Source organism: Dromiciops gliroides, chromosome 2, assembly GCF_019393635.1.
Source record: "Dromiciops gliroides isolate mDroGli1 chromosome 2, mDroGli1.pri, whole genome shotgun sequence".
Lineage (NCBI taxonomy): Eukaryota > Metazoa > Chordata > Mammalia > Microbiotheria > Microbiotheriidae > Dromiciops > Dromiciops gliroides.
Genome location: NC_057862.1, coordinates 307,881,671 through 307,905,945, shown reverse-complemented (window position 1 = coordinate 307,905,945; position 24,275 = coordinate 307,881,671). Strand labels below are relative to the sequence as shown.

At 35.9% G+C, this 24,275-nt stretch overlaps 1 protein-coding gene across 14 annotated transcripts in view; it reads right to left on the bottom strand.

The window, feature by feature from the left end:
* MATR3 (matrin 3) overlaps positions 1 to 24,031 on the bottom strand; it is a 32,834-nt gene extending 8,803 nt beyond the window's left edge. For 2 of the 14 annotated variants that reach the window (XM_043984585.1, XM_043984594.1), the window contains exons 1-7: positions 23,830 to 24,031; positions 9,552 to 10,637; positions 4,931 to 4,992; positions 4,294 to 4,335; positions 3,869 to 3,981; positions 3,589 to 3,641; positions 460 to 585 (exon numbers count right to left, since the gene is read on the bottom strand). In XM_043984585.1, the coding sequence (XP_043840520.1) occupies positions 460 to 585; positions 3,589 to 3,641; positions 3,869 to 3,981; positions 4,294 to 4,335; positions 4,931 to 4,992; positions 9,552 to 10,460 (1,305 nt within the window). In that variant the 5' untranslated portion in view covers positions 10,461 to 10,637; positions 23,830 to 24,031. Of the gene's footprint in view, positions 1 to 459; positions 586 to 3,588; positions 3,642 to 3,868; positions 3,982 to 4,293; positions 4,336 to 4,930; positions 4,993 to 9,551; positions 10,638 to 14,950; positions 15,028 to 23,618; positions 23,721 to 23,829 lie in introns of those variants that run through there. The other 12 variants (XM_043984587.1, XM_043984588.1, XM_043984595.1 and 9 more) reach the window with 12 other exon arrangements.
* Between the last annotated feature and the right edge of the window lie 244 nt (positions 24,032 to 24,275).

Here is a 24,275-nt window from a genome sequence, read left to right as displayed (position 1 = left end):
TCTTGCTTAGGTGTAATGATTTGTAAAAATCCTAATGCAGTATTATAATGAACCATTTTTTAATATACATGAATTTAAATGACTAAAATAGAATTAAGAATTTTTAATTAAATCAGTTTATTTACATGAGAGCATTAGTAGTGTATAGAAAGGGGTTTCCTAACAACTGCCCTGCAAAAAACATATGCCATTTAAATAGTTTTGTTTCCATTTTAGGGTTGGGAAATATAAGGTATGAAGTGAATGTGACTTGTCCATGCCCACAAAGCTATTAGGACTCAAACCATTTTCTTCTGAATATAAATCTAGAATCCTTTTTAGATTCACTAATAAGCATCTATTTACTACTATCTGAGGAACACAGTCCTTAATCTAATGGGGCTTACAAATTTAATAGGGGAGTAAATGTACTTTGTAATACAAAATAGCTAAGAGGTTAAAAAATGGTTGCACTCTTACCTCATTGATTTTATTTAAGATCAGATGATTTGAAATTACTCCAAATGGTTCAACCAGCTGCAAAAGTTGGTATCTCAAGTTTTTCCCCCGCTGAAAATCCATGATGTGAACAACCCTGCTAGTTTCCTATTAATAAAAAAGAAAATGTGCAGATCAACTTAAGTACATAGCACAATACCAGAATCAAGTAATTCAAATAACAACCAATATGCAATATTTTAATGTACTTAAAATTCACATAATTCTAGAACATTATGCCCAAGATAGTTACAAAATTGTGCCTAGAAAAGGTACAGTAAACCATGAAGAAAGGACTTGTTATCTATCAGTCTAGGTCAGTGCCTTCTCCCTGTATCTAAAATTATCTCTCAAGTACAATAGAAGTATATGCAAGTGTAATGGTGAGTATTAATGGCATTCGCTAAAGATATGATACTATATAAGTTTTTACTTGGCCACTGTATAACATAATCTATGATTTTTTGTATATTCAACAATATTTTAAATAAATTTGGAACTATGCCCAAAGGGCTATGAGACCGTGCATATCCTTTAACCCAGTAATACCACTACTAGATCTGTATCCCAAAGAGATCACAGAAACGGGGAAAAGGACCCACATGTATAAAAATATTTATAGCAGCTCTCTTTGTGGTAACAAAGAATTAGAAATTGAGGGAATGCCCATCAACTGGGGAATGGCTGAACAAGTTGTAGAATATGAATGTAATGGCATACTACTGTGCTGTAAGAAATGACAAGCAGGCAGATTTCAGAAAAACCTGGAAAGACTTATGAGGACCGAAGCTGAGTGAAATGAGCAGAACCAGGAGAACATTATACACAGTAACAGCAACACTGTGTGATGATCAACTGTAATAGACTTAGCTCTTTTCAGCAGAGCAATAATCCAAGACAATTCCAAAGAACTCATGATGGTAAATGTTCTCCGCGTCCAGAAAGAACAATTGTAGATTCTGAATGCAGAATGAACCATGCTGTTTCTACTTTTGTTTTTACTTCTTTGAGGATTTTCCCTTTTGTTCTGATTCTTCTTTCACAACAAACTAATGCAGAAATATGTTTAATGTGATTGTACATGTATAACCTATATCAGATTGCTTTCTGTCTTGGGGGGAGGGAAGGAGAAAAATCTAGAACTAAAAATCTCTTGAAAACAAATGTTGAAAACTATCTTTACATGTAATTGGAAAATAAAATACTTTTATCATTTAAAAAAATTGATTTTTTTAAAAGAAAAAAGAAAATTTAGTCCAGAAAAATATTTGGACTCTAGCAAGCACCATCACTACTACTACTTCTAGGACAAAATTTGTTATTAATACCTTTAAAGTGAAAATGCTCAAATTATGTAAACTGAAAGCATCTTAGGGACAGATGAAGTAATTGCTTTAGTTATATTAACTTAAATTGTGATTATGTTTTTATAAAAATTTCCTATTAACTCAGAGACAGATCTTGGTATTATCTATATTAAAGGGAAGCATGGTTAACTGATGTCGATCTAAATATCCCACCTGGTCATAGTCATTTTATTGACCATATTAAATTTCAACAGTCTTTTCCTGAGTTCAAATCCGACCCCAGACACTTGACACTAGCTGTGTGACTCTGGGCAAGTCACTTAACCCCAATTGCCTCACCCCAAAAAACCCAAACCAAAACAGTCTTTTCATTCTAATGACATCTCAGCAACCTTTTTATATGCTTTAACTTTACAGCTGTTAAATATCTTGACATTAACTTTTTTTCTGGTGAGGCAATTGGGGTTAAGTGACTTGCCCAGGGTCACATAGCTAATAAGTATCAAGTCTCTGAGCCCAGATTTGAACTCTGGTCCTCCTGAATCCAGGGGCAGTGCTTTATCCACTGTGTCACCTAGCTGCCCCTTGACAATAACTTTTTTATTTTATTTTTTATTTTTTGGTGGGGCAATGAGGGTTAAGTGACTTGCCCAGGGTCACACAGCTAGTAAGTAGCAAGTGTCTGAGGTCAAATTTGAACTCAGGTCCCCCTGAATCCAGGGCCAGTGCTTTATCCACTGTGCCACCTAGCTGCCCCCGACATTAACTTTAATAAAAAATGACATAGTTCTAACTTTATGGAATGAATATTTTATTTTACCCTGGTTCAGGGTAATCTCTATGAATATAATTGTAACATGTAATCCAGTGGCACCATCATTAGTATTGAAGAGTAAGTATGTAAAACAGATTGTCTCCACAATATGTCCTGGTGCTTTGTCCCCTCCACCCCCCATGTTGTTATGGCTATTTGTTCTCATACAACCATTGAGACTCAACACCTACTTTAAATTTGTTTCTGTCCACTCCCTTCTCTTTTTTCTCTTTCCTTCTCTTGAGAAAATGTTTCTGTCTCTTTAATCCCATTTTCTTGCAATTTGTCTTATGTCTTGGTTTTGACAGTCAATGCTATCCCATGAGAACATGTTAATTAGTCAAAGAACTGAGCCATCGTATCTTTTTTTTAATATATATTTTTGTAGGGCAATGAGGGTTAAGTGACTTGCCCAGGATCTCACAGCTACTAAGTGTCAAGTATCTGAGGCCACATTTGAACTCAGGTCCTTCTGAATCCAGGGCCAGTGCTTTATCCAATGTACCACCTAGTTGCCTTCCATCATATTATCTTTAATTCTCAATTATTGTAGCAAACTTCAGGTTTTGATTTTAGGAGCTGAGGACAATGGGCACCTAAAATAGATAGCTAGATAGACAGTAGATATATTACTATAAATTCAAACACTCTAGACCATAGTTACTACCTCTTCTGGCTTCTAAGTATTTTTCTTCTTCTTTTTTTTTTTTTAGTGAGGCAATTGGGGTTAAGTGACTTGCCCAGGGTCACACAGCTAGTAAGTGTCAAGTGTCTGAGGCTGGATTTGAACTCAGGTCCTCCTGACTCCAGGGCTGGTGCTCTATCCACTGTGCCACCTAGCTGCCCCACTAAGTATTTTTCCATACAATTAACTGAGATTTAAAAGCACAAGAAAGATTCATTACTTAAGAGATTAAGTTGGCTTGAACATTTTAAATAATCCCAGATCCATGTTTTCATATTGTACCACGTCTGAGATTTAATACTGACCATTCTGCCTTTCTGCATGTGTCTTGGTCCTTGCATATTTCCATTTCCGGCACCTGTAAGAAGGGGAAAGTGATTTTTAATGTTATTACGTTCACATAAAGCATAACATATGCACCTTGACTAAAAGGGAAAGATGATCCAGAAATAATTTTTAAAATAGTAGTCAATTTTTATTTTATCATTGTATCAGTCTTAAGTGGCATTTTAATTGTCCTTTCATTGAAATGATATTCTATTACTTTACTTACTGTTTCTTTCAGCTAATGATTTGAAAACATACCCATATTTCCTCTTGGTCCAACAGGTGGTCCCCCAAGATGGAATGAGGGAGGAGGGGGCCCCAAAATTCCTGGTGCTGGGTTTGTAGATTGCTGCAACATGAATGGATCACCCCTAGAAATGTGAACACATCAAATATTAAACACGACAAAATAATCCTGGAGTGATTTTAATAGTCATCAGGAATGCTATATCTATATGGCCAATCAAATAGAGGAAAATCTAAACCATACTAACTGGGAATGGTATAGTAATACATCAACAAATGATCTAAACAAAAAAATGGACAAGTATTTAGCAATGAAGCCATTCTTGAATATTTCTAGTAGACCTTTCAGTGTCTTATGAAATATATAAACTATAGACCTAAACTACTTGTAATTATATTATTATGTTGAAAACTTTAAAGTACTGATTTGCACTTACATTCCATGTCCAGAATCATTGTCAGGATTCCATTCTGGATAGCTTAAAAAAGAACAAAAAATTACCTTCAAAGTAAAAACACTGGTTCTGCTTTTACTTCAGATTAGTAGAAATTATATATTGTGGTTACAGGATACCTATAAAATGTATCCCACTAGGGAAGAGACACTAAAAGAATTTCAAACTTACCAAAATGATTAAAGGAACAAACTTGGCCTATGCTACCCAAGAACTCTAATTTAGGGAAAACTTAAAGTAATAAACATTTCCCCTATAGTATAACCTTGGAGGAGGCCTTCCCATGCTCTTCACTGTTAGGATTTACTGTAAACTTGGCATGAATCTATTCCACATATTTAAAAGAATACTTAGAAGAAGCCTTTTCCATAAAATTTCCCCTCAGGAAGAAGATGGCTTAGTAATAGTTTTTCTATACTAGAAATTTCAACATTATTTAATACGACTCAACCAAGCATCTAAATTGTAAATCTTGTCTCATCTGTAGTTATCTATTTCAGTAATCAACAACACAAAATTTTGTATAGCTATAATAGAATGTACTTTAAACGACAAAAATTTGATTAACTGCTGTTCTTGTCATAAATAAGGATGCTTAAGAGATATTTCAAACTCCTACATTTCAAGAAGAAGCTGGCAGCGTCGACTGTGTGTTGCTCCATTGATGTGTTGATTCCACTCCTGCAGCAAAGTAAATTTGTAGAATTAACAAAAATAAAGTTAAAATATATTTTCAAGTGAACCAAAATTTGGAGCATTAAACGTCTAACATTAATGGTCACACAATAAAACCCACTGTCTTTTGGCATGTGACCTACCATGACATGAACTTGACAACTTTCCTGAGTTCTTCCTAGAGCTTGATCCTGCCCTCAAATAGCTTATGCATATTCACGAAGGAAAAAAATTGTAGCTTGGTCAACAAAACAGGTGGCCTCTGGAAAAACTGCTCTTCCTAGTAGTTAATTGTAGATGACAGAAAAAGAATTCACCATGTTTTTTTTATAATTTAATTAGCCTAGTTTAAGGCTAAAAAAAATTTCCTTGATACATAAGATATTTAGAAAATCCTATATACAAGGGAACATAGATGGAGGGAATTTTTAGAAAACCTGTTAAAGACTGCCTTTTTATGATAAGCTAAAAAGGATATGTCTACCACTTTTTTTACATTCTGCCTAATTTCTTTGTTAGTTCAACATACAAACAAACCCTTTTCCCCACATTTGGGGTCAAAATCAAATCCTTGTCTTACTATGAAATACTAATGGACTGTCATTTGGAGTTGAAAAGTAGTTAAGGCTATTTACCCCTTTAATTACAAAGCATGTTTTCCTCAAAAGAACACATAGAAAACTAAACTTTACAACTTAAAATCCTAGTTTTTCACAAACATTTTCAAAACCTGGAAAATATTTCCATAGAAACAAAAAGGGAAAAAAACAATATGGCACAAGAGGGAAAACGATGAATTCTGAATCAGGAGCTGTAAAAACATGAGCATTTTACTCAGTTTACTAAACTATAAAATAAGAGTTGGACCAAATGACCTCTTAATGTCCTCTCCAACTCTAAATCTGTAATCTATACTAAATTCTTCATTTATCTAAAAACTTCAACTGACCAAGTTTTGTTAAAGGGACTGAAAAATGGGGCCTATGGAATTTTATTAATCCTTCTAGGGACTATAGTCCCTATGGTCACTATAAATAATCCATTTGTATACCTCAAAGTTGTATCTTCTTTAAAAGCAAGTTCAGCAGCATGCAAAGGAACTTTGAACAACACCCAGGTTATTATGAGTTTGTCTGACATCAGACCACTAATGATAAAAAATATTGCCACTGGCAGAACAGGCATAAATCTTAATAGTAAATTTTTATGTCTTATTTACTTATAGAATATGACTATCTGTAAATTAAAGCAGTGCTAAGTAGGAGAACTAAGTAGGAGTAAGCGAGATCAGGGGGAGGATTCACCAACCAGGCATTTTATTCACACAACCTACATAGCTGGAACAAACATACAGAATGCCAACTTTTTTTTTTTATTCAACTTCCCCACTCAACAACTAACATAGGGACAAACTTCCAGTAAAAGTACCAACTTCTAATCTGGTGGAAATATGACTGTTCCTGACCTAGACAAATTTTAAACCCAAGAACACAATCTTCTTTAACTATGATCTACAAAATCTAGTTCTAAGTTTCAGGAGAATCCTACAAACTATCCCTATATGTTAGTATATTAGATTCTATCCAAATGCTGAGGACTGGGAAGAATCTCTAACTGAATTTTGGATTTAACTTTTTTTTGATTCTTCATCAAAAGTCAAAATTAATCCCGAGGAAAGATAAAGGTACCCTGGTGTGTCCGATTAATGGAGTTTATATAAGGATACTGTTTTAAGGTTGAGATGTGACCTAGGATAAAAAGACTATTAAGTCTGAATGCTCACCTATACCAAAGACAAATGGGAAGACTTAAAAAGAATTCTGAGAAAATAAAAAGAAAAAGAAAATGAATGGTGGTTAAGACTGAAGTAGGAAAAGTTACCCAGAAAATATCAGAGGGATATGAAAATTGTATTGCCATGGCTAAGAAAAAGAAAATAGTATGCAGTCAAGAAAGGAAATGACATTCAAAACTGAAGTTCTGGAATACCTTCTCCTTGAAGGAACTAAGAACAAAGTCATTTTAAAACATTACAAAGGAAACCTTATAGTGACAAAAAACTTTTCTACTCAAAATTTGTCCTCTAATTCATTCAAACTGTGATTGATCCTGCCTATTATTCAATGCCACCACCAAGCTATGACAAAATTTCCAGAATATGCAGTGCATATAAAAGGGCAGGATTAAACTTTTAAAGCATGATCCCCTTTATGCTTCAGCTATATTACCAAAAACTTATTTTGATACAAAGATATGTTACAACATGCCTCAATGCAACAGTCATGTTAATACAAACTAGAAGCATAAGGGAATAAATGCTTTTAAGAAAACATAAAAATTTCAACAAACTTGGGGGAAAATTCTAAGTCAACAATTTAACTTTTGATTTTTTTTTCAAATTCACACATTTTGACATTACAAAAGCAGACTGGACACATGACTTGTGATTTTTAGCAATGACTGATAAAGCTATATCCCTTTGTATACTGTTTATTTTAAAAAAGAATTCCTTTTCTTGTAATTTGTAATCCTTAATTTAGATTCACTTAAGATAAGTACTTAAAGAACTAAAAGGTGCTAATTATTTGGGTAAAATGCAACATGTAAAATATACACTTCTTTAATCTAAGTTTCCTCACATATTCCTTTACTGCATTGTCCTGTTCTATGTACCAGCAGCAAATTTCCATTTACTGCTTTATGTGCAACACAAGGGTAAAATGAAGCTTCCAAATACAAGCAACTTTATGTATTTGTAGGTCTCTATCAATTGCCCTCAGTAACAGTATTAACAAAAAATGATGAAGCAGGCCCTAAGTGTAATTGGCAATTATCCTTAGGGTTTAGAGATCTTTTATTGATTTTCACCTTTAGCATTCACCCATAGGAATAAACCTAAGAAGCTTTTCCATCATTATATCAACTCACAATAAAACTCAAGGTCTAGTTGGGATCATTGATCCTAAATTTAAAAGTTTCATTAAGAATATACAAGGAATATTTAACAATGGGGAGGGGGGGGCACTTAGTGTAGAATAGAAAAATGCTGATTTAAGCTTTTAGAATTAGCATTCTGAAGGGTAAACCACAACATCTCAACAAAAATTTTAATACTGCTACAAAATAATTTGGTATTTTGAGATATACTAGGATTAGTGAAGACTTTTGGGGTATTTTACCTAGTTAGTAGTTTTTAAAAACCTTCATATCATTAGAATAAACACAATCAGCTGGTTAATTTTAAAGTTTAAATTTCCAAAGTGCTCTGTAAATTCAAATATTTCAGATCAAAATCTCAATCTTTTAAGAGTTGTAAAGCACCCCCCCCATATCTGGGTAAGCCAAAATTCAGAGATTCAAACAGAAAGGGAAAATATGGGTGAGGATAAGTAGCTTTTTAAGTTTGTTTTTTAATAGAAATAATTTGACTGGGTAATTTTGATTATTTAAAAATTAATATTCCTTTTAAATGTTTTAGTGGAATAGATGTGGATAGGAAATGACACTTTTAAATGTTATTCTAAATTCAATTCTTAACAGCAGCACGTTCCCTGAAAGTGGAATGATCTTATAGCAGACCAGGAAAAATTGATGGTCAGAAATTGCACATCAAGGTAGGAGTGCCCTTAAAATCCAATTGTATTATATTTTGAAAATAGCGAGAATGGATAAAATTGAAAAAGTTGAAAAGAGAAAGGCAATGTGTTCAAAAAAGGCATTTTGAATAAGTTGCCATTTTGCCAGATGTGAATGATAATTAAGCAGAGGAGAATTAGATTTTTTTGTTTGTTTAAAATGGATATAATAGAAATCTACAACTAAACCAGGTAAAGAATATGCTTACTAGGAACATAGAGCAGGATACTGCAGTAGCTGATTGAAATTTCCAAGTTTCTAAAGGGATAGATGCAACATGGGATAATAAAAGGTGAATTTTGAAGTGCTTAAGAAAAGTGTGGAAAAGGAGAAAAAAAATGATGACAAATTTCAGCCATAGTATGAGAGTTTGTGTTAAAGGAAATTAAAAAGTTAAGAATGAACTAATCTAAAATATGAAACATACTGAAGCAAACTCCAGGGCTCTACATTAACGCTTTCCCTTAGCCACGGATAAGGAAAAAAAGAGAACTGTGCAAGAACACATCTTTACTATGTAAATTCAGCAATCAAGACAGATGTGGAGAGCTGAAATCAAGCTTCCTGAATAGCACAGGACACAGACTGCAAAAAAATATTCAAAACAACTCAACAAAGCAGATAAAAAAAACCTGCTTAAATGTATGGTTAAGAGGAACATATAGATGCAAAATGCCAACAAGATATCCCAGTGGATGACAGCTCAGTGGCCAGAAGTAATCTAGGCAAACAGAATATATTAATGTAAAGCCCTGGTTTAAAATGCTCAATAACAATTATCTTCCAAATAAAGCAAGTGCTCTCAAAAGTATATAAAACTTTTTAGATCAACTCAATGTAATCAGACTATCGAAAGAGTAAGATATAGGTAAAAACAGATAGGTACTACAATGTAAAGGAAATTAGAAGTATCTGTTGCATTAACTCACCTTATTAGAATGAACTGGCATATCACATATAGAGCACAGATGGGGATAACCCTTCGGTAAGAATCCATGGAAGTCTTCAATATTGCTACTTGGAGGAGCGCCTCTCTTTTTCTCAAAGAGAGATCTCTCTTGTAAAGGACCAGGACCACGACCCATTCTCTCATACTCACTGTCAAATTTATGATAGTTATGTGAGGGCTCACCATAAAAAGATTCATCCCTACACCTTTCTCCATCTCTTAATCTGTCATCTTCATAATCCATTCTGTCATAATAACCAGATTCTTGAGAACGACTTCCATGGTCATAATCAAGCACTGGGTTGAGACTAGGACCACGATCATCAAAACTATCTCTTCTAAAGTGCCTTTTTTCTTCCCAATCATCCCTAGGTACTCTGTATGGTGGCTCCCGTGTAGCAGATCTGCCATCTCTACCATAACTCAATGAAGGGCCTTCTTCAGTTCTCCTCCTTTTAAGTTGTAGAAGGATCTGGGGCAAATTCTCAGGAGTAATCTTGTCCTCTGGATAACGACTCAGTTCATCTAAGTCTCTAGCAGACAGACCAAAACTGGCCAAAATGTTACTGGCCTGGTCCGCATCTCCACGGTGTTGAGAAGACAAAGGGAGTGGACCTCTACTTCCAATGTTAAATATAGATTGCAAATTATGGGAAGAAGTACTAGCAGAAGACAGTGCACTATGAGATCCTTGTTGATTCAATGAAGAACTCATTCCAAGATTCATTAAACTAGCAAGGCGTGCAGTACCCTGGTTCATCCTTCCAAGAGATGCTGGCATACTTAAAGACTGGGTAGCAGCAGCAAGAAGGCCTATTCCTGCAGATAGGTCACGCCCATGACCTTGTGAGTCCCTACTGAGAGATGACTGCTGGAATGACTTGGACATTGTAGAACTATCTCTTGTCTACCTTATGGATCAAAAAAAAAATGTTTTTAAAAGACGGCCAAAAAGAAAGGTCAGACTAGAAAGCTAGTTAACTTTGCTTCAAAAATGGTAACGCCAAGAAAAAAGGATCAATAAGGACTGTAGATTCTTCTTCAAGCTGAGAACCAGCAGACAACTCTGTAGAAAAATAAGCAATTTTAGTAATAAATCCCTTTAAGCAGATGCAGTTTTTTTTTAAAAAAACATGCATCATGTTGATTTAAAAAAAAAAGAAAAACATTTAAGATCTCAAACTTACAAGGCTTTCATTACATATCTTAAAACAGATTCAAGATGTACCCAGAACCTATTTTTTTTTTGGGAAAAAAAAAGTCATCTGTCAAACTAAGCTTTTAACTATTAAAAGTGAATTTCATACTGAATTTAAATGAAGTGCTGGATCTCTGCATGTTATCTAAATTTTAGTAAAATCTAAGATGGGTCTCTTCTTTTAGAAGAATAGGCACCCTATATGATGCTTAAGTTTCAGGAGAAAGACTACCAAAAAAAAGTCAGAAAGTCAAAGATGAATCTGTTGTATACTGCTCTGAAAATGAAACCTCTAACACTACAGGAAAGGACCAGACCAAGTAACCAAAAGTAATTGAAGCTTGGCTAACAAGTATCTATTACAAGAGCTAAGACCAAATACAATAGGAGAGTTTAATGCAGCAAAATTAATTTACCGAGGTGAAGACAGATGAACAAGAAAAATAAGTTATTTCCTATTTTAAAGATTTCTCCCCACATTTAAGTCATATTGCTATTTGTGCCTTCTTGCTGCCAATTCTACCTTAGGCTGTTCTTAGTCTTATAAAAGTAAGGAGGAAAGGGAGATTCCCAAGAAAAAAACCCAGTGCAGGAAGTATACAGGAGATCCAGGAAGGGGCACTTTTCCCAAGTTAGTATTAAACAAAGCTCATATGATGCTTGGGGATTACAGCACCTCTAGGAGCTTCAAAATAGAGGAAATGAAAAGGAGATCTTGAATACTTAGAAATTCCATAATTTTCTTCCAAAAGAATATTTTTCCTGGAAAAACTAAATTATGAATACTATCTCTTCCCAAGAGTTCTTCTTCAAACATGAATGATGATGTTGTCATTTCTTTCCCTAAAGTGATGTCATCTTCCATCTCAGAAGCGATTTCAGTAACACAAGAATTTGTAAAGCGCTTTGGTGTGATTCACTTAAAACAATTTCACAGTTCAAAGAAACACATCACAAATAACTTTTAACTAAATATTGATGGCTTTATACATCACAGTAATTTTATATATATATACACACATATAAAATAAAGCCTGAAATTCCATGTCAAAGTCGACATTTCTTCCTTACATAAGGTACTACTGCTCAAGTAGATACATGAACACTTTATCAATCACATACCTATATATATATATATATCTCAAAAGTTTTATAAATTAAAAACTTCATTACAGTTAAAAATCAAGCAGTAGTGTTAACTAGTTACTATCTATTATTACAGGACAATCTACTTTGGCTACTTTCAAAGTTAGATCAAAGCTAGATATATACTGTATGAATACAGTAGCAGAGGAAGAAAAAATGGTATAGAAAGAAGAGATTTTAAGACTAGATAAAAAAAAAAGATGTAGCAAAGGTAAAGAAGAGACACAGAAAGGCTATCAGAGGTGGCTTGAGTTACAGAGAATGTTCTCACATCAAAAGAGATGAATTTGAGAAAAAGACATTGAAGAAACCAATGCTAGATGAGATCCACTTGATATATGGATTAAGTTTAAAACAAGAGACAATTGCTTAAAAAGCGTCAGTAGACGTTGAGATGAAAGGGGTAAGATAATTTCCTTAGTCTGTTTAAAGTATGCAGATAGTTGTGTGTGATTTTTTTTCAAAATGCCAGAATGGTAGCTGAACTAATTTGTATGTGTAATCACAGGCAGAACCTTTACACCATTCATTTATACATGTGTAACAGAGCACAATTAAAAGGGGTTTTCATAATCAAAATTTCAAAATATTAAGAGCAATATTAAGTTATAGCCATGTGCTTTAATTCTAACGTTAAATTTATTGGTAGTTCAGTTTAACAACTGTGTTAAATAACTACATTTCCCCTCAAGGAAATCATGCGGCTTGACCACTTACAGGAGCCTGCCACATTTTCTAAAAAATAAAAACCAACAGCTATCTAATATTCATTTAAAAAATATATTTCTGCACAGAGTTGCATAGGAGCTATGGATCTGCAAAAAGAAAGTTAAGTGTTGGAGAAGCAAAAGATGACAAACAGAAAATGGATGCTGAAATAACTGAGAAAAAGAACAAGACACGGAAACAATATTGAAGTTCCATGAGAACTTGTGCTCCCATAAAGGTTATATATAGCCTTACATTATTTATAATCTATTCAAAAAGATAGCAATTCAAAGTGCAATACCAGTCTATGAGTCCTGCCATACATAGGACAAACTTCTATCAAAAATTGAGCCAAACTTCTAAGTTACATCAAATAACTGAAGTAATCCAGTCACATAATACATTTTATTGAAAAGTACATTAATGAAAGCATTTTTAATAATTTTTTCTTGACTGGACATTAAGATATTTTAAAAATTAAATTATGGTGAAAACGAATAGAAATCTAACCAACTTGTGTTTTGTTAAAACACTCCTATTTTCAAATTGACTAATACTACAAACATCAATTTTTCAGCTCTATTAAAAGCCATCACCATATATATGTATATACATATATATTGTTCATTAAAATTTTACAATTTTTCAAGGCAACTTAATTGTGCTTTTCAATATCTGCCAAAATGAAATATCTAATGTCCTGCCAACACAGTATTTAAAAACCATTCCCATATTTGGAGTAACAATGCTAGAGAAAAAGACATTTAAGAGAAATAACTGAAATCGATATTTTAATGATACAAATTTTCTCATGAACTTTTTTCTCTACTAGAAAAAAATAGCTATGATATACATTATTTCCGAACTGATAAAAATGCTACCTTATACATAAAAAAATTTAAATCTGGTTATCAATTACATTTATGTACTTTATATACATCCTTTTAAAAAGGAGACACTTCTGAAATCTCATACATTTTCAGAAAGTATAATTTTTCACATTAAAAAATTTGCATTTACAGAAATCTAATAGAGAATATTACAAGTTTTCCCTAGTAGTTGAATCTGCTAAGAAAATGCAGGGGAGTACCTCCTTAATTCTTCATACAGAGCATAAAGATATATTAATCATTCAAATTAAGGATTACTGAAAATGAATCTAAACCAGCTTTGATTCCTTAGACATAATAATAAAAAAGGAGAGTCAAAATAAATCATTATTTTAAGGGCTAGTGTTAGTTTTATTAATGTTTATTTACATGCTACCATATCAGATGTGTGGAAATGACTGGCATATTCTAAACATAAAGTGGTAATTTCAATTTCTAGAAAACCTTGCTTAGAGCATTTTGGAGGGCTTCCTTGATTACTTAAATCTACCCCTTACCATATTATGTATGCTAAGAAAATAGATTAAACCATAGTTACTAAACAAAAGTAATTTTATTTTCTAATACTGAACTGTTTTCTAATTGAATTAAAAATTTATAGGCAGTTCAAATTATCAATGTTCTTGAAACCCCTGAGATGTTGATTTTAAACAGATCAAAACAAATTTTGAAGATATAGTCTAGCTGATGGCATGAATGCCAATCTGATTAGCAGAGTATTAATGTGCTTACTATGTTACAAGTTATGGATGCCTAAATAAATTAACTGTAGTCTTCCACTGCAAGAATTAGAAACAAGCAATTTAACAAATCCTTTGAAAAGGTTGCGGCTTGATATATGGAGTACTCAACTGCTTTCCCTCTCTGGTTACTAATTCAAATCTACAATATCTGGCTATTTTTCAGTTCATTTAAAGGGTTAAATTGTTCTAATTCATTTAAACTATTATCTTTCTGTATTTTTTGGAAAATTTATTCAAAGGCCCAAACCTCTAATTAACCATCAGATATTCAAATCAGAAACTCATAGTACGTATTTTAATTTTAGTAATGCAGCTTTTAAGTAGTTTTTCTATTGCTAAATAGTTTACAATTTTGACTTTTTTCCCTGAATTTTCCCAATTTTTGGATGCAACTCAGCTCTCAGTTTGAACCACATTGGAACCAATAATGCCATATACCTTTGAGTGAATTTTAATGGGGTATTAAATTTTTTTTAAAAATGAAGACCAAATTAATTCAAATTGGAAATTCCTTGGGGATAAAGTCCTAAAGCTTTGTTTAGAACATTTTACAGTTATGTATAGTAGCAATACATATACATTTATGGCATTTTACAATAACAAAATTTGTAGTTTAAAACATCAGGCAGACTGAAAAGCTACCTAAAATTTAAAAATATGCAAGACTATCGCTCTGCACATCCATCTGACAGACCTGGATTCAACTTCTAGCCCACTTCTTGATCCTTAGGCCAGTGATATATAAAGACTGTTGCAGAGTGCATTCAGCTGCTGAGAAGATAAAAAGCTTCATGTTAATCAGTTGAAAGTATTTCTGTTCAAATTTGGAATAACTTTTATTCTTTTACAAAAAATGTCCAGACCTCAGAAAACCATTTAATAAAGCTAATGACTTTCACATCAGGCACCAAATGAATCAGATTAATGGGAAAGAATGATGGCAAAGAATCCATAACAAATTTTTTTTTCCATCTGACCTGTAACAAAATACTCAACTACCCTTTCCTACCATGACACTCCAATTTCCTGATTCCATTTTTCTGACCAATTTCCATCAAACTCCTTTGCAGTCACCCCAAACCTTACTTTATGTTCAAGTGCCACAGCTCACTGAATACCCTCCCCACAAAGGTCTTTTGTTCGTTCTATCTTTACAACATCTCCCCAGGCATCTGGGGTCATTTCTATGCAAGTGACTTTTAAATTCACAACTCAAAAAAAAAAAAAATCTCACAACTCAAAACTCCAGACATTACCAGAACTCTGATTGCTAAATAGCTACAGGACCTCTAGACTCCAAAATGTCCTTCCTAATACACCGCGCTATATTGTATCAAAAAAAAAAAAATTCTCTCCCCTTTCGCCCAAAACTGAGCCTTTTCCCTACTATGGTATTACCTTTTTCTATCCTGCCAAGCTGAAAAACTGGGGGAAATTACCATTGCCTTTTCCTTTATCCATGTATGTATATGTCCATCATGATGGACAGAGAGACGAACTATCATAGTAGTCTGAGAATCTACTTTCAAATCCTGCCTTTGACCACCTATTGACACCTCTACAATTAATGTGGCACAGTAGATAGAGTACTGAGCCTGGAATCAAGAACTCATCTTCATGAGTTCAAATCTAGCCTCGGACACACACTAGTTGTGTGATCCTGGGCATGTCACTTTTAACCGTTTGCCTCAGCTACTCATCTGTTAAATGATTTGCCCAGAAAACTTCAAATGGGGATCACCAAGAGTCAGACACAACTGAACAACAAAAATGCCATTTCAAGCGAGTTATACCCTCCTCTCTGCATTTCAGTTTCCTCATTTGTAAAGTAATTTGATGTTAGACTAGATAGACTATGAAGTCTCTTCCTGTCCTAGATGAGACAAAGTCCCATTGATATCTTCAAAAACATCTCTTGTGTGGCATGAGAAAAGGAGTAGGAGATAGGGACAGGATGCTACATGGTTCAGAAAAACCTGAGAAGACTTGTATGAAACGATGCAAAGGAAACAAAGCCATTTGTGCAATAACAGTAGTGTAAAAATAATCAGCTGTTTAAAGACTAGGAACTGATCAACATGACCATTCACAATTCCAAACAAAGGATTCATGATGAAACATGCTATCCCCATCCATATATAGAAAGCTGATGGACTCTGTAACTGAAGCATTCTTCCTTTTCTTTCAACTTGGCTAATAGAGGAATTTGTTTTACAAGATTATACATATTGGGGGCAGCTAGGCGGAACAGTGGATAGAGCACAGGCCCTGGAGTCAGGAGTACCTGAGTTCAAATCTGGCCTCACACACTTAACACTTACTAGCTGTGTGACCCTGGGCAAGTCACTTAACCCCAATTGCCTCACTTAAAAAAAAAAAAAAGATTATGCATATTTGTAATGGCTTTTGTTTTTCTTGCCTTCTCAAAGGGTATGGGAAGGGAAAGAATTCAGAAAATTAAATTAAAATTTTAAAATTAAAATTAAATTATATTAAAACAAAAAACAAAAACACCTATTTTGGTTAACTTCTTTCCTTGCAAGACAGTCTCTGAACTCCAGGCTCTTCTCCTAAAATAAAGCTAGCTATCTTGATGTGACCCCATTTGGGGCTTTCTTGACAAAGATAGTGGTTGGCCACTTTCTTCTCCAGCTCATTTTACAGATGAGGAAACTGAGGCAAATGGTGTTAAGTGACTTGTCCAGGGTTACACACATCTAGTGAGGGTCTGAGGCCAGATTTGAAACTCGGGAAAATGAGTTTTCCATGCATAGCACTATCTCCTGCTCCACCTAGCTGCCTCTTGATTACACTTACCCGAATTTAAAACTCAATTCAGACATCTCTTAAGCATATAAAAATGTTTCCTTTCTTACATCAAATTTTTGTTTGTATGGCCTTTAAGGTTTTATCAGCTCTTCTAATCAGGCCCATCTAATCTGTAAAACCAACATCTTCCTGTTCTCCCCAACCTTTTCCTAAACTATATTCATATCCCATATCCTCCCCCCCCCCATGAGGGTTAAGGGACTTGCCCAGGATCTCACAGCTACTAAGTGTCAAGTATCTGAGGCCGCATTTGAACTCAGGTCTTCCTGAATCCAGGGCCAGTACTTTAGCCACTGCACCACCTAGCTGCCCCCCATATTCATTCTCTAATTCTTATCTTTAAAGACTCGAACCTAATCACCCCAAAATGTTCCTTGCAAACTTTGAGCACACACAATGATCTCATTCCCCTTTATAAAAATGTTTATGTTGCCTTAGGTCTACAAAATTATTCTTGTTCAGACTCAAATTCTAAGGAACTATATCTGTCTCATAATCCTTTATGTTTTTTTCCATAGCAGGTAGCACAACCAAATACCAAAAATTTAGCATTTACAAAGCTTCTTCTAATGAGGTAATAAACCTTTAAATAAAAAGTGGGACTATATCCATATATACACATATATGGATATATGTACACACATATTATATATAATCCTTCCGTGCATAATTAAATATTTAATAAAGTGCCTACCATGTGCAAGGAACTGTGCTAGTATAGCTGATAAAGAGAGATAAAGCAATCTACTAAGAAAATTGAGAAGGGAGAGAATACTAACAGGAAGGGAGGTGGAAAGGGAAAGTACTCCAAAGGCATGGGAAACAGTTACTAGTCTGTGTGAATGAATGGAAGCCTGTGATGGAATAATTAATTCAGTTTGGCTAGAATACAGATCATGACAAGGAGTACTAAGAAAAAAGTCTAGAAAGGCAGGTGGTAGGCTAGACTATGAAGAGACTCAAATATCAGGCAAATGATTTTGTATTTAATCTATAGGCAAAGGGATGCCACTAAAGGTTTTCCAAAGCAAATAGAAAGCAATATGGGGAAAACAATGAGATTAGGTCTTTATGCTATATATGAAATAAATTCCAAATGGATTATCTAAATACATTTCTAAATGATTAAAAAAATGGAGTTGAAAGGAAGAAAATTTTCTCAAAGACATTATAGACCGATTTGCTATTTGAAATGATTCCTTGCAACAACAACAAAATGCACGCAGAATAAAGAATTGAACAGAATGAGGAAAAAAAGCATGTTTTTGATTTTTAAAAGGTAAAAAATCCAAAAGCTGTAAGGAAAGATGATATAATGAGAAGAAAATAAAGAGAATACATGATGCCTAAAATCACATCAAAAAACTTCAAAATAAATATTCAGAGGGTGACATGGAAGCCAAAAGGATTAATTTTGCTAAATAAATATGCACATTCAAAAAACAAGACCACAAATAAGAGTCTCTCTCAGGTAAAATTCTTTTGTAATCCTTAAGTAATTGAATTTTTAAAAGTGATCATTGCCAAGTTCCAAATACCACCTCCTCACAGCATGCACTCAAAAGAGGAAAAAATATTTATGCAAGTATATTGCAAAATTAGTATAATCCTCAAACTGTTAATCACATCTTGACTAAACAAGCAACCCAGTAAACTATAACAACCTTAGGAGATGATCCTTCATATCCAACAGATTATTTCCTTTCCAACAATAATTCCCTTTTTCTGTATTTTTTCTGAATAGTAAAAAACTAGGTATCATCCAAAGACCAGTGATCCTATACTCGAACCTCTACCCATTTCTTCCTTTTCTATTTCCTCACTCCCTTTTCCTTCTTTTTGCCTTAGGTCACATTCACAGATATTGATGGTAGTTTTATAGACTATTTTAAAAGTAACTAATATTATTTTCTAGAAAAGTTGCAATAAAATATTCAAACAAGCAGCTACAACAGACATAGCCCAGCACTAGACTGTGCACTGATTTAAACAGATCTGATTTAATAAAAAGTCAAGGCACCCTCAAGGTGCTTATATTTAATGAAGAAACCAAGTACCCATTAAAGTAAATAAAAATGAACAAAGGAAAGGGAGGGCAGAATGAGAAAAGGCCACTTGTAGCATTTAAGCTAAACTTTGAATACTAAAGGGGGGAGGGGGTTATCCTTCAGGGGGTGCATTCCAGGAATAAGAATCAAAGAGATGGAATGTCACTGTGAATAGGGAGGACAGTAGTAATAATAACGTAGCTGTCTAAATTTATATATTACAATAAAAATAAATTGTCCCTTGTCCTTAAATTATCTAAGTCATTCTTAAGACTTCATTATCTACCCCCATAAAACCAGGCACGAGCAGCTCACTTCCTCTCCTAGGAATATCTAATAATAATATCTAATATCTAACATCTAATTTGTTTGATAGTAAAACACAGAAAAGCTACTTTTAATATCGCACCTAGTACATTTTAAATTGGATATTCAAGACCCCGTGAAAGGGTTGTGAAAGATAGTTTCTCGTGGGAAAGGCAAACCATACCACTGTTTCAACCATTCAAGTCTCCCATAGCTCACAGGTGACTAGCACTATATTATATTCCCCCATTTTTTCATCTTCAACCCACCTGTTTGTTCAACGAAGTGGGGTGAACTTCTCAATCCTTCCTTCCACCTTCCCCAAGCTCTATCACTCAGGCTCTCAGGAGCCTTAGTTTTACATATGCAATATGGAGAGGCTGGACATCTCTAAAGAAATCCCTTCTTCTCTCACCAAAGTGTCCTTTCTGGAAGTAATTTTCACGACTTAGGGTTTCATATGGTTAAGCTTTTGGTCAGGATATATATAATATGGCCCTGAAATCTATCATCTTGACAATTTTTAAACAAAAACATTGATTTTAACACAACTTATTTGATCAATTTTCCTGAATTCCAAAGCTTCTGAAAGAATCAGTTCAACTGCTAAGAGCTCTACAACTACCTTGACCCCATGGGTATACAAATTTCACATGTCAGTTGCTGTAAAATGTTAAAGTCAGAAGACCTTGGCCCAAGTTCCAGACAAAACTATTTGTGTGACACCTTCTGACAAGTCATCTGTAATACAGGAATTTGTAATGTGGAGACAAGTATGTAGGTGATTTTATACTACCTAGTTCACTAGGTAAGCTATTGTGAGGTTATGATATTATGTCAGGCATGTAAGTAATCTGCACTGTCCCTGTTAGAATATGTTCAATCTAAATGAGTGAATGTGTAAATTTTGACTGTAGACAAGTCAAAGAAATATGAGGTGAGAAATGGTACACAGCAGCCAGAATAAAATTTGAATAAAATGCTTAAATAATTTTAACCAAAATCTCCTCTTCCTCAATAAGCCACAAAGCTTAGCTTAAGAAAGCTTTCAGCCAAGAATTTCAAACTTGTTTGTACTTTTGGGGTCAACTGAAGTGGTCCCTCTAATTAAATGTGAATTAATATTAAAGTCATTGGGGCAAATCTTTACCAGTCAATGTTAAGCACTCTAGTTAGAAGCCCTTAATCATCACGAAACCACAACATCTGACACCCCCCGCCCCCCCCCCACACAATTCCTTGCTTGTTCAAGTATGGATTTTATCTATTGCTATGGTTTTATAATAAAGAGTATTTAAATTTTTTTTTGGTGAGGCAATTGGGGTTTAAGTGACTTGCCCAGGGTCACATAACTAGTGAGTGTTAAGTGTCCAAGGCCGGATTTGAACTCAGGTCCTCCTGACCTGTGTAAGTTAAATTTCTAAATGTAGGTTCTAATCTGTCCCCAGTTATGGGGGAAAAATCCACTGCACCACCTAACTGCCCCAATAAAGAGTATTTTGAATGTGGAATCCCAAGGTGGCAACAATTAGAAAAATCAATCTAATTAAAAGATGAAAATCTAACAATGATCTCAAAGCTTTTTTGGACCATACTCTTAAAATTCAATGGCACAAGTTCAGGCATTTAATATGATGTAATCATACACTATGTAGCAATAACTTAACAGGTAATACGTTAACAATAATAATTGGTAACCAATCACACACTTAACTAAGATTCTACTGCAGTCCAATTAAAGTGCAAAATTGTTTTGAAACATTGATATACTTTATTTGGAAACATAAAAAGCAATTTGGGGACAGTAATCAATTTAATATTCTACATTCAAAATGGAAAACACCTTTTCAAATTTTCTAAGATGTCTGCCTATACATTGCAGAAATAATATTAATGAATACTTTGGATATATTCCCATTTTTAAAGGATGCACTGGTAATTTCTGAATTATCTACCTTAAATTCTTTCATTTCTTAAGATAACTATTTTGAGGTAAGTGTATAGAAAAAGCACTGGAGAGTCAGAAGACCTGGTGGTCTTGTACTGGTTACTCTGATTAGTGGGGTCTTTTTTATTTAAATTAAAATTATGAAATCAAATGTAATTACATCTTTAGGAATGTCAGTAGTGCTGATGGGTGGATAAGTAAAGATGGAAAAGTCACTGTCTTGTAATGTAAATTTAGAAGACGTCTAACAAATTTTCATTGACCACTAGACATTTAAAGGTAGAACTGTAATCCTTTTGTGAATCACATTTTTATAGCCATGGGCATCTATATATAAATAAAAGCATTACAAAAATTCAAACCCATGATTTTGTAACATCACAGTAGTAATTATAAGAGGTATGCTAGTACAGTGAAAGAGCACCTATACCTGGAACCCAGGAAACCATGGTTCAAGGCTCTGCTCTCACTCAGTTCTGTGTGGATTACATCTTGGCTAATTTTCTTAATCTCAATTTCTTCATCTGTAAAATGGGAATAAAGGTAATTGTACCATGCCTTTTCTTTCGACATTTCTATTTCCATTCTTCCCACTACTCCAAGGTCTACTCCCCCCTGAATTTATACCCAGACTAAATTACTAATAGCCATTAGCAAGAAGCACAACATACCAAGTAAAAGGTATTTAATAGTAATAACTACCTAAAATTTGACTATGTTCACCAGGACATGTGCCACCTGAAATGTGCAATTTGTTTATCATAAACCTAGAGTCATCCGAATATTGTAAATACCAAAATAAAACCTTTAATATAACATAAAACAGTAACCTGAGCTGTGGGATGTTTCACACTATCCTAATCAATTTAAACCACGAGATATTTCTTAATCTCATTATAATTTTTAAATATCCCAAGTAAAACTGGAAATTAACTTGTCCAATAGGAACAATCTGCCTCAGACCCATACAACAAAACCATCTCCTAGGTGTCTCAGCAGAGTGCCTCAAACACAGTAGGCATTTAATAAATATTTATTGTCTTCTTACCACCCAGATTAAAAATTGCCTCTAAGAAAATGTCCCACATCATTAACACTGGCAGCACACACTATCAGCAGGTCGTAGGCCCAGCCTTTGTCTGGAAACCAAAAAGCCTTATCATATCATCCTTTTAATAACTAATCTGGATTAAAAGCATCTACGTTAAGATTTATGTTTTTTTACTCATTACCCAACAAGATCGCTCTATGAGTTAAATTAAGAGCTCCCTCCACAACGCGACAATAAAAATCCAATCAGCTTTTCACTTCGCGGCCATTTCAATCACAAGAGATTAGGGTCACAAAAACCATTTAGTGAGATGCAGAGAAGGAAGGCGGCCAGCAGTCAAAGGGGGCGCTGTGAACCGCAGAAAGGGGAGTGAGAGCCACCTGGAGGGAGGGGGAGCGGGAGCCGGGAGGGGAGGGGGAGCGGGAGCGGGAGCCGGGAGGGGAGGGGGAGCGAGAGCCGGGAGGGGAGGGGGAGCGGGAGCCGGGAGGGGAGGGGGAGCGGGAGCCGGGAGGGGAGGGGGAGCGGGAGCCGGGAGGGGAGGGGGAGCGGGAGCCGGGAGGGGAGGGGGAGCGGGAGCCGGGAGGGGAGGGGGAGCGGGAGAGGGAGCGAGAGCGAGAGCCGGGAGGGGAGGGGAGAGAGAGCGGGAGCCGGAGCGGGAGCGGGAGCCGGGAGGGAGGAGTGGGGAAGAAGCCTGCCTTAAATCACTCAGATACTAGAAAATCTTTTCTTTTTTGGCTGCCATTTTTTCTTTTCTTTTTTTTGCAAAAGGAGAGGGGGAAACACACCCTTTGCCGACACGGAGGGCTAATTAGGCTGGGGAAAGGGAAGCCAAAAACGAAGCAGCACTGATCGAAGCAGTGTTCTCACACTCGCTTGCTTGCGCGCGCAAACACACATGTATATACACATATATATACACACACATACATACATCATGCGCAATTCTCTCCCCTCCTACCCGCCAAAACACAGCCCGGGGGCCCCGTGAGTCCACCTGCCCCTCCCCTCCGTGGCGCCCCGCGTGTAAGTAACGGGTTTAGCTTCCCGTACCCGCCCACAACCAAGAAAAGAAGGAATGAGATGATTCGGCTAGCCGCCATTCCCCCTTCTGATGAACCTCATAGGGGAAGGCTGAAAAAGCCATCCTTCGTACCCGGGCCCTATTCCGGCCCGCCCTCACCTCAGCAGCCTGAAGAAACTAGCCCCGCTGCCACTGCGTTCCCAACATGGCGGCGGGCAAGCGGGCGGCTCACATACGCAGAGCGGAGGAAGGGAGGGAAAGCGCGCGGCAGTCTGCGCCGCCCCCCCCCACCTCCGCCCCCGCCCGCCCCTAGCCCCGATTCTCCCTCATTCCAGGTCCCTGTCACGGGAGGCGCAGAGCACCCACTCACCCGGTCCTCACCCGTTTCACTGCTACCTCAGGGAAGGGGAGGAGGAGGAAGAACGACGACACCTCTCTTCGAGCGGGACGCGAAGGCTCCCACAATCCCCCGCAGCAACGGCGGTGTGGCGACGAGCGGACAGCAGGAGTAGCAAAAGAGCGATTCCACTCTCGCGAGAACCGGCCCCCAAGCGCGTACCCGATCTAGCCCCACCTCCGCCTCTACACCCCAGCGCGCGCCAGTTCCCTCCCTACCTCTTCAAGCCTATACTCTAAAGCCTGAGCTCGTACACCGGAGCTGCTTTCAGCAGAGCCGCGCCTCCGCCTAGCCAAGGAACGCGCGTGCGCGGTTCTTCCTTCCGCTCAGCTCACCTCCGCCTTTCCCCCTCACTGACCCTCCCCCACCAAAATGGCGGTGGAGGTGGGGGAGGGGAATAGAGGCCTAATTGCGGCCTA